Source organism: Triturus cristatus, chromosome 4_2 (assembly GCF_964204655.1).
Source record: "Triturus cristatus chromosome 4_2, aTriCri1.1, whole genome shotgun sequence".
Taxonomy (NCBI): Eukaryota; Metazoa; Chordata; class Amphibia; order Caudata; family Salamandridae; genus Triturus; species Triturus cristatus.
The window spans coordinates 572071689-572083509 of NC_140586.1; the positions used below are offsets into that span (position 1 = coordinate 572071689).

The 11821-nt window shown below is 39.6% G+C and overlaps 1 protein-coding gene across 1 annotated transcript in view; it reads left to right on the forward strand.

Moving 5' to 3' along the window:
* The window catches only part of VAV3 (vav guanine nucleotide exchange factor 3), a 1147877-nt gene extending 1144334 nt beyond the window's left edge, over window positions 1-3543 (forward strand). Inside the window, exon 27 of the mRNA XM_085602242.1 lies at window positions 706-3543. Coding sequence (XP_085458368.1) covers window positions 706-747 — 42 coding nt within the window. The 3' untranslated portion in view covers window positions 748-3543. The remainder of the gene's footprint in view (window positions 1-705) is intronic.
* Window positions 3544-11821: the final 8278 nt, after the last annotated feature.

Here is an 11821-nt window from a genome sequence, read left to right on the forward strand (position 1 = left end):
CTGAACCCACTGGAGCCGCATAAGCCTGGACTGGGAAACTCCCAAATAGAGGACATTACAATAGTCTAGCAGAGAGATCACTAAGGCACAGTCTTCTGGGTGGAGTAAGGTAGCAAGCCAATTATATTTTTGAGAGATTTAAGGATCCCAAAGCACTTGCCTGCCAAGGTTGTGATTTGGCTTTCGAAGGTGAGGTGTTCATCAAACCACACGCCTAGGTTCTTAACTGTAGGCTTAGGCAAAGTAAAAGAACCTAGAGACACTGGCCATCAGTCTGGGGACCAGATTCAAGGCTGCTTACTGAGACTGAAGACCTCAGTCTGGCAGTTGAAGTCCATCCATCAAGGAGGCCGCCACCGTGGCGGAATTCTGCAACAGTGGGACACTGTCTAGTCTGTCACATCATTTCAGGATCCTGATGCTCCTATGATACATTGTTTTAATTTCCAACCTAAAAGTTACAAAATAAAAAAACTATACTTTGGAACATGACAATCTAGCAGGCTCCAGCCATAATTCCAAATGCTTCCATTGGCAGTACTGAGTAATATGACTGCTAACAGGGCTGTGCCCTAGAAGCTTAATCCAAGCGAGTATTATTTATTCCTGCCTAGACAAGCATATACTTATCAAACAATATATACCAAGCTGTATTTTCATATGTGTTTCTCTTTAATTGATGACTTTTTCTGTATGTTTCCTCAGGTGGGCTGGTTTCCATCCACGTATGTTGAAGAGGATGAATGAATAAATGTCCACTTTGCACTACCGAGAAGAACATTTTGGGAACTATGAAAGAGAGAGAGAAATCTACAAATCATGAGTCTTTGAGATTGTTTGGAAAGCAGCATTTCTGTCTGAGTGGAAGTGAAACCTCATTCTTATTGTTAGGAATTTAACTGGAGTTTATGTTGACAGATTAATGGCTTGCCCAGAGCTTTGCAAGAAACAAGCTGCCAATCTACCCTCATCTGGGACCAGTACTAAGCCAAAAGCTCGCTTTCCCAGAAGAACTCTGTAAATCCGACATATTTATGCTTCATTTCATCTTCTTTTGTGCTATGCAGTGGAACTCAGATGTTAGTAAATGTGTATTAAATCCTGTCGGGAAACTAACATCTTTAATGGCGCATGCAATCAAGGGATTAATGTTTGTCTTCGTATTTGCACAATAAAAAATAATGTGGTTGTGACCAGTCGGGGCTGTGCTGGACGGAGGCACGAACACTTAGAAGTCAATGATGGTTACAGCTTTTTTAACCTTTCCAACACTAGCCCTGGAGAAATCTCGTAACTGCAAAAACATGGGCAGCAACGCTTCTATTTGCAACTAGTGTGCCTTCAGAAGTTGTTTTTTGTCAGCAGTGTTCCATTTTATATTAAAAGTTGAAACTGGGACATCAAAATAAAAAAGAACCCCCTCCCCCTTCCTTCCTGAAACTTTCTGCCTGGTTGCTCTGTATGTCAAGGAGACGAAAATGACCTTAAAGCCCCTCGTTATACCAGGCTTTTGTGTAATGGACCCAGGTTTGAGATTTTATTTTATTCTGCTCCAGTGTTCTGTTTTCAACAATGCCTTTCTTCAAAATTAGCTGTAAATAGTTTTTCTGAGCCCCCCTACGCCTGCTTTCCTCACTGGACCTGCCTATTCTAGCTGAAGAAGCAATTCATGATGTTTGAAATGTATGTACATCCTTGAGATTCTTTTCCGTCGTCTCCCTATTTCGGCACTTTAAATTTTACAAGCCCTACGGAAGTGCAGTCGTTGCTATACTTTAGTTAAATTTCAAATCCGCTACGTTACGCAAAACCACGATGTAGCATACGTAGGTTTGCTGCAAAATCTCCTAAAATTTAGTAGGGGCATATTATCAAGCACGGCGTTAAAATTATCGCCACTTTAGCGACAGAAAACTGCAGCTAAAGTGGCGATAATGGGCTTGATAATATGACGCAGAGAAATCCCATAGAAGCCCAGGTTCACACCAGAACATGGGCTTCTATGGGAATTCTCTGCAGCATATTATCAAGCCCATTATCGCTGCTTTAGCAGCAGTTCTCTGCCTCTAAAGCGGCGATAATTTTAACGCCGTTTCTTGATAATATGTCCCAGTAGTTTTTAATTTTTAGTAGCTACTTGATTTAACTTCTAATCGTTGACGACTTGGAGCTAGACATGTCAGAACTGTGAATTGTTTGGATAATAATAATGCAGATATGGAAGCTCGCTCAAGTTAAATATGCACAAGAGACCCAATGGCTGTGTTTCTGCCTTCCCTTATTAACACGTACTGAGCTTTAACTTTCAGGGAAATGACGTCACAGCGATGGACACTGTGCTTTGAAAATAGCACTGGCCAGGGTTAGAAAGAAGACTTGTACATTTGTAAATGATACATACATGATATTTTGTACGGATGTTTGTGTTGTCTGTTGATACGTTGTAGAATCATTTTGTTTGACTCTGAGATCTCATAGGAAGTGTTAATCTCCATTTGTGTCAAATGTTTAGTGCATTGCTATCATTATTTTGTCCTGAGAGAAAGAAAAATCTAATTTATTTTTTAAATAAGTATGTGAAATGAAATCTGTTTTGATTCTGTATCTTCTATGCCCTACAGTTGCCATTTGCTTGGCATTATGTTGAGCAATTACGGTATCCTGTAATTGAATGCTACTATTACAGTATTGAAGCCATATGTGTCCGTTTTTTTCAAGTGCACTTAATGTGCATCTTTTTCTTTCATGTTCAGTTGCGTGAATTAAAGAAGTGAATGCTACATATTAGTCTGGACTTCTGATACCAAAGACTAAGGTGGTCATTACGAGTCTGGCGGTCGGACCGCCGTATTATGAGTTTGGCGGTCGGACCGCCATAGGAGCGCAGCTACCACCACGGAACCCTAATCTCTGGTGGTCTTGCAGCGTTCTGAGGCCCACAATATGCTGGCATTACTACTATGGCACTGCCAAGCATATTCCAAGTTTCCTCACAGCTGCTGTTTTCATGGCGGTGAGCCCCACCATGGAAATTGCTGCAATGAGGAAACTAAGAGTGCCCTATACGGCCGTCTGTTGACTCTGGGCCAGGGGATGCATGCAGGGTGGCATGTGATATGCTCCCACTATTCCAAAACAGCATGGATTCCACAGTCCATGCCATGCTGGAATGTTCTGTGCCTGTTCCACAGTGTTGCCTTTCGAAGGCTCACATACAAGCCTTTGAAAGCCACCACTGTCGGCCAGCTGTCGCAGGACAGCCGACCTGTACTCCTATCGGAATATGGGGAGTGGCCAGACTATGGGTTTGCTGGTCTTGGAGTGGGGCGCTGTCATGGCGGCCCACTCCAAGACCACCAAACTCGTAATCAGGCCCGAAGTATTCCGAGCAGTTGCTTCCAACGTATGTTTAATTGAGTATGTTCGGTCTTCTGTCTGTGTGTGTTGATTTGTAATATTATGTAAATATGTTAATACAATAAACTGAAAAGTGCTTATTTTGTTTCATTACGAAATTTGTATTGATAAAATGCTTTTTTTCTACTCTGACTTGTTCTTCTTTGCACGTGTGCACACTCTTAGGAAAACTTTTTTAAGGTGTTTTGGTTTCAGGTTTATGTGCTCTACACAAACCCTGTAATTTCATAAATATGTGAAAAGTAGTTGGAGTCAGTCACAGTTTTTCCGGTATATGTGAGTTACAATTTTTATTAACAGATATTCTCAGTTCCTGATGTCATCTACAACATACTTCTCAGTGTATTATTCAGACATATTAGGGAATCAAAAGCGTTATGGTGACGTCGTTAAGATACATTTTCCACTTATTGCTTTATATCAAATTAGAAGTACTATGCACTTACTACAAAGGGAACTCCAGTCTCCTCTTCTTCTCTGTCCCGGGTGCTATTGCCCACTGCCTGGGCAGAGGAGCAATGCCTGACTTAGATATAAGAATGTGGTGAAACTGGTGGCTTCCAAGCCTCAAATATGTCCAAGAAACTCATGTTGGGGCTACTTCTTTATGTTTTGTCTGCATAAATGTCTGCATGCCACTTCCATATGGCACTCATCATAATCTGGGCTGACTGTTAGCAGGTCCGTTTTTAGCAGGAGAAAAAAAGATATTACAAATTTGACAACAAACTTGAATAGAAGGTACACTACACACAACTTTGCAAGTAATTTCTAGCACAATTGTTTTAATAAAATGAGTCAAAATTTTGGCTTTCAAAAAATGGAAAAAAAGAAAGGACATGTTTTCAAAATTTCAGACGTTCACATTATTGGGCCACCCTTATAAAAGGGTATTATGAAATCCCATATGGATATGACCATTTTAATGAACATTATTTTTTAAACTATTCAAAATCAGTGAGAAAATTATATATTAGTTGTGGTGGATGGTATCTTACCACATGTTAAAAAGTCACTTACGTGTTAGTTACAGCCAAAGGTTTCATTAATTTAAAGCAGAGCTCAACCTTTGGTAAATATGGCACAGAGCAAACAGACCTTACTTAGAGAATGTAAAGCATTTCGAAGTTTCAAAACAGTTAAAACGTCAAAAACACAGACAATGAAAATCAAACTCCAAATTATAAAAATAGAGTGAAATGTAATGAATAAAATTACACCAAAACAATAAAATCCAATGAGGGGAACAAGATATATGGATGTTTGAACATTTGATTAAAAATAGCAACAAAAAGAGAAAAGCGTGAATGGTAGTCAGTGGTCATTGTAAACTGAGACCTAAGCATCATTTGTGGCTGACCATAATGGAGTGCGGCCTGAAACACAGAGTAGATTTTCCGGGCAAGGGGCTGAATGTAGGAACTTTGTTGTTTTTCGGAGGAACAATTTTTCGCGATGTGGAAAAACGTGAAAATCTATCAGATGACGTGGAACTCCCAGTCAGATACCTTGATTGATTCTCTGGAGCAAAAGTTTTCCAAACGTTTCCAAACATGTTTTGATGCCCAAATAACCACACAATTACACTTCAAGGGCCTACAAGGCCTCCATGGGAGCACTTCAGGCAGAGGGCAACAGCATAGTTCACTGGAATTAGACTCAGGAAGTATGTTGTTTTCCTCTGTAAGAGTACTGGATTGTACTTTATGATGAAAATATTGTGCTCTTACTGTGTAAAACACCAGACACTGGAACAAGGTAATTTTATCTCAACCTCTCGGAACTCACAATGCTGCATTATAGGTTTAACACTAATCTGGATGCCTGATGTTACACTTTACTGAGCAAACTAAAATGCTTCCAGTCCAAAATTTTATTTGTACTGTAACAGTGGTTGGCACAATGTTCTGTCCTTAGATCACGAAATAGTACTCTAACAATAACCCGTAACTCAAGCCAATATATTTTTCTCATCATTTCACCAGATGACCACTTCTTTTGTTTTGAACCTTTGCACATTTTGGAGACAAAATATACACACTATTCCTAAGACAGTATATTATAATGACATTTCCCAGTTAACCTTCCCTTAGGGCTTCCTGGATTTGCCCTGAAACAATCAGAGTCTTTCCACACACTATTGTGTAGAATTCTTGTTAACAAAGAGGTTAGGACTTTAATTCGCAAAAAGATTCATATTATGTTCCATCAGGCTGAGGTGTCACTGGAACCATTCTATACCTGGCTTTCAGAAAAAAAGCTTATAAATCGTGGTTTTAATTCCGTCCCACGAGGGATTCTATGTCTTCCAAACCCTGACTGTATGGGGTCCTATGGTTCGGATTAGCAAGTGGTAGTAAGAAGTAAAATCTTTAGTGCGAGAATCCGAAATCGAGGATCCAAGGCGGTCTCTGTGCGAAGCCGAGTACGGTACTCGGCTTCGCACACGAGACGGAATTAAAACCACGATTTATAAGCTTTTTTCTGAAAGGACAGAGCCTTGAAAAAGTCGCTGGATATTGTCCCTTTGGTGACGAAACACGTGTCGGCTGCTGCTGTCCTAAGAAGTCTTTCAGTCTGAAGACACACAAGAATAAAAAAACAAGAACATTTTCATATGTTTGAAGATAATTTATGCTTACTGCTATGCACTGATTTCTAATCCGAAAGTTATTGTCTGGCGTGTGGTGGGGATTTATAAAACATAATAACTGGGACGCCTTTAAGGCATCTTCAGGGCTTTCACCATTGCAAACACGGCCAAAAAGTAAAAAAATACTAAATTCCCAATATCTCTCTACTCTTAAACACATTAAATCTTTAGAAATCTTTTTCTTCACGTCTAATTTTCCTTCACATCTCAGTGACCTCATTAAGGTGAAATCTGAATTAAATAAATTAACTACAATTGATGCATGCAATATTTTACTTAAAATAAAATCCAAATATCACGGGGATCAAAACAAAGCAGGTAAAATGTTGGCTAATTATTTAAAAATTAAAACAGAAAAGAAAACCATTGTCCCGATTCACAACACTATTACTAATAAATTACTTCACTCTGATTCCGATATTGTTAATGCTTTCCAATCCTATTATCACTCTTTATACATGGATGATACGTTCCCCTCTGCTGTTGACACTCAATCTTTCTTTGATGATCTTCCCTGTCTGTGCCTGATGATATGTCTCTCCTTGAAAAGGATATATCGCTTCAAGAGATCCTAGGTGCTATTAAGTCTTTGAGGAGGGCCAGGGCTCCCGGTCCAGACGGTTTCTTCATTGAATAAATCTCTTCTTTCTCCTCTATTTTTGCTCCTCGCCTACTCGAACTATTTAACGCCTTCATCTCTAAGGCAAAACCTGAGGGATCCTTTTTAGATCCCCTTGTTGTAATTATCCCTAAACCAGATAAAGATCACAGCCTTTGCCAAAATTATCGACCAATCTCATTAATCAATTATGACTGCACTCCGTTATACATCTATTAATCAAACCTGACCAATCTGGTTTTGTTAAAGGTCGACTTACCTCTGATAATGCTATAATGTTTTCTAATGTTCTTGCATTGAGGAAAAGATACCATGACCCTCTTGCTGCATTATCTCTTGATGCAGAAAAAGCATTTAGGGGCATAGCAGCAAGGCGAGGCGATAAAATTATCGCCGCTTTAGTGCCCGTTTTCGGACGAAAAGCGGCGATAATTTTATCGCCCTATCAGCATGGACAAGCTAACGTGTGAATCCATGCCTTAGCACCTGTTTACTGAATGCCCAGCTTTGCATCTCTAATGAGATGCAAAGTGGGCATTCCCTCCCAAAATAACTGGAGAAATGTCGCTAACCGACATTTCTCCAATTATCAGGGGAATCGCTAAGAAGCATAGCGATAAGAAAAGTAGCGCTAACCATGGATATCGCTACTTTCCTTACGTCTGCTTTAATTCTGACTTAGCCATGTAATCCCATGGGAGGTGGATTACATGGCTAAGACCACCCGGACCTATCAGCAAGGTATTCCCGGTCACAGTGCGAATTTCGCTGGATTTCCAGCGATAATCACAATGTTTTCCAGCTAACGCTTGCATTTCTATCGCTTTGGAGATGAGCGGTGCTGATAGCGATAGAAAGCTGCGATAGCCGGCGATAATTATCCTAGCGCTAAGTGCGCTTAGCGATAATTATCGCCGGCCCTTGCTGAAATGCCATTTGATCTTGTAAACTGGCCATTCATTTTTAAAACTCTTCATTGGTTCGGCTTTGGCCCTAAATTTATTTCATTCATTAAATTATTTTATCTTGAACCCTGTGCATCTATTTCTGTTAACAGTCTTTTATACCCCTATTTTAACTTACATAGAGGCATCAGACAAGACTGCCCACATTCCCCCCTTTTATTTCTCCTATGTCTTGAACCTTTCCTTGAACGCATCCGACATAACCCTTTAATAACTGGTTTTCAACATAAATCCCATAAAATCAAATTATCTGCTTATGCAGATGATATATTGATCAATCTCTCAAACCCCCCTACTTCTCTGCCTCCTTTACTTCAGGAAATTAACTTATGTTCTAAAGTCTCTGGCTACAAACTCAACTTTTCTAAAACAGAGGTCTTACCCTAAAACTCCACCTGTTATCAATACATGTTTTCTGATACCAATTTTAAATGATGTCCCTCTAAAATTAAATATCTGGGTATATGGGTTTCCTCTAACATCCCTCATACTCTTTCACACAATTTTAATGCACAAAAAACCAAATTTCAAAATTCGTTTAACTCCTGGTCCCCTCTTTTTCTATCTTGGTGGGGTGGATTGGACACTATTAAAATGATGATTGTCCCCCTCATTCTTTTCTTACTCTCCATGGTACCATTCAAAATCCCCAATTATTATTTTAAACAACTTAATTCTCTCTGTATTAAATTTGAATGGAATAATAAGCCCTCTCGTATTGCCTTAACTAAATTAATTAAATCAAAAATTGAAGGAGTTGTGAGATTTCCTAATTTCAAATTATATCATACTGCTTATTTACTTAAACAATCCTAAGCTTTAAACAAGCAGAATCATGACTCACCGATGCCTAGATGGGTTGACTTTGAGCACTCCTTGCTCCACAAATTCTCCTTTTCTGACATCTGCTCCATGTCTAACTGTACCTTCATTTCCCATTACCCCATCTTAAAATATTCCCAGCATTTAATTCATACACTGTTCACTGAGAGTGCCACCTCTATACAGGAGTTCCTTGCATCTTCCATTTGGTATAATAAATTCATGAAATTTCGTCACAAATCATTCTATTTTAAGCATTGGAGAGAATAGGGTATTTTTTATGTTGATCAACTTGTGTCTGATCACTCTGTCATACCCTTCATTACTTTACAACAACCTTATAACTTACCTCTATCCTATTCACCCCAATACTCACAAATATGCAATGTTCTACAATCATTCCTGTTTTCAAAACTCTCTCCTGACACCTCCCCTTCTACACCCTTTACTCCCTTGACTCCTTTGACCACCATCACTTCCGACTCCACTCCCAAACCTTCTGTTATCTACAAGCTTCTGTCCACTCCCATATCTGATAGACCAAAATCCACTATTGAATTAGCTTGGGAACATGACCTATCCATATCCCTTTCCACTAACATATGGAATAAACTATGGCATAACATTTTCAGTACTTCAAAAGCTGCTAACATTACTCAAGCTCTATTTTTTCTTTACATTAGAGCGGTTTGCACTCCTGTTCATATTCATAAGATTAATCCCTCCTCCTCTCCCCTCTGTTGGTCTTGTCTCTCCCTGGATGGCACATTGTTACACTTATTATATTATTGTCCCAATGTTTTTAAATTTTGGAAATTCATTTGGTCTGTGTCCTCTAAGATATTTCATTGTCTTTGTTTTCTTTTCCAATATTTTTTCTCTCTTCCTATTTTCTTACCTTTAAAATTTCTAAATCACTATCACCTGTTTTAATATGTACCTTTATTCTTCTTCCTTTATTCTTCTTCCTCATTTCTCTCTCTTTAGATGATTTCCTTCTTCTCTCCTTATTACCTCTCATTTAGATTGTTCCTTATTATTATATTTTTAGATGATATACTTTTAATAATATATTGTTCCATCTTATGCTTCTATGTCATTTTTGGTACTTTATTTTGCGTCAATAAAATTATTTAACTAAAGAAAATAAATGGAGGACCTAGTCTTTCATTCTGAGCTGAACTGTTCCCATTGGAGCGGGGTTAAGTCTGATTTGCATGTATCTCAGTCCAAACTGAGCTGGCATGTTGTGCACAATAGTGATAAATTGAGACTCGGATCGAGTAATTGCCAGTGGCTGGAATTAATTCAAGCATTCTATCTATCATTTTTATGTATACTTTTGTGCTGTACCAAGCGGCAAAAGTATAGGAAATTAGACACTTTGAAAAAATGCATGGCCTATTAAAGCTGTAGCTCTAGTTTTAATGAAGACAAAAGTCTCTGATGTGTTACTGTTTTCTGAGTGATAATATATTCTTGTGTCAGTAGGGGTGGCACTTGTTCGAACACCAATCAGTCTTTCTGAGGAGGCTAAAGAACTTTTGCTGCAGTTAGTGCATATGAAACAACTAAAAAAGGACACACAGGATATCCACCAGATGGACCCTCATCTTGATGTGTGGGTCCCTGATGTCCTGTATGTCTTCCCATATGTAAGGACTGAGGATTCATACAAAATTGTAAGGAAGAGCCACACACCACCAAGGGTGTCATTCTTCATCATCTGCCCACCTCACTCTCCAGAGAAAAATCTAGTGGTGAGCTGACTCCCTATCTTGCTAGGGCACACTTATTATGTGTAGTGGAGTATAGGATCCAATGTGCAAGTTACAAATATCAGGCCCCTACCCCAGGTATTCTCTTTTTTATGGGAGGCTCTAGGAGATCATAAAAAACAGATACATTGTGATGCCTAGGGGTGTCAAATCAAATCAAGCTTCATTCGATTTTTGTAGTTCAAAAAGTCATAAAAGCATACATAGTGTTGCAGTTATAAATATAACATTTTGACACAGTGTTAAAATTAGTTCGTTGGACAATCATGATTTCATAAAAACTGAACAAATAGTGCTACGTCATATCATTTTGTATTATCTCACTAAAATTGTTTACCTGCACTTGATTGTACTTTTTAAAAATGAATCTATGTCTCTAATAAAAACTTCACTGTCTAAAATCTGCAGTGCAATAAAAGCTGGGCGGCATTGCTTCAGGCCCCAAAGTTTTAAAATGGGTATAGTCCATCTCCTTCTATTTGCAATGTAGAATCTACAAAATAATTAGGCCTGGGCGTAGCACTACGCTACGCTCGCGTAGTTTGCGAAGTTCGCGCTACTTCGCACTACGCGAACTGCACGTAGCACAGTGCAAACACGCGTAGCGTAGTGTTGCGTAGTGCTGCGGTCATTTTTTGCTTGCTTGCGGTCCTCAACGTCAAGTTGGCGACCGCGAGCAAGCAAAATGACATCCCGGCGAGACTTTTTCCTTGTTCGCGATCAGCAACTGCAAGTTGGCGATCGCGAGCATGGAAAATAAACCTCCCGGCGAGATTCGCAACGCGAGGAGGTCAGGTTTCTCATTGCGAGTGGTCGCGTATGCTCGCGACCGCTCGCGATGAGAAACTACCAGTTCGCGTTGAGAAAGCTGAAGCTCGAGTAAAAATCTACTCGAGCAGCAGAAAACTACAGCTCGCACTGTGCAAGATGCCATTTTCAATGATTGCACAGTGCCGGTTGCTTGTCCGCACTGTGCAATCATTGAAAACAACATCTTGCACAGTGCGAACATGTTACTACGCAGTTCGCGAAGTGCTACGCGTAGCTCGCGTAGTGCGAACTTCACTTTGCGTAGCTTCGCGAAGTGCTACTTCGCGAACTACGCCCACCCTTAAAAATAATACTACATGCATTGTAGTTTGCTGGGACACCTCACCGCATGGGCAAGAGCACAATGTTTTAGACCAATCGTTTGTTGATGGAAAACTTACCAAATGATGGAAAGTGCTCAGTCTGAAGCTGGTCAAAACAAATATATTGTACCCATTTGTTGTATCAGTTAGATATGGCTGAATGCCAAGGGTACTTAACAGCATTTGGTTTAAAAGTACAGTTGGCCGTGAGGCTTCCCCAGCAATTCTGATTGCCTCCAGGTGGGCCATACAGGACTTTTTAAAAGCTTTTGTAGAGATAGAACCCATGAGGGGTGGGGGGGGTTCATCAACATAGCCTGGTTGCCCCCATATCATATGTGAAGTCTTTAATGTATTTCAGCCAACGTATTTCAGGTGCGTAATCTAATTCGAGGCTGTCTCTTAAGATTTCACGATTAAATACTGTTAGTTGC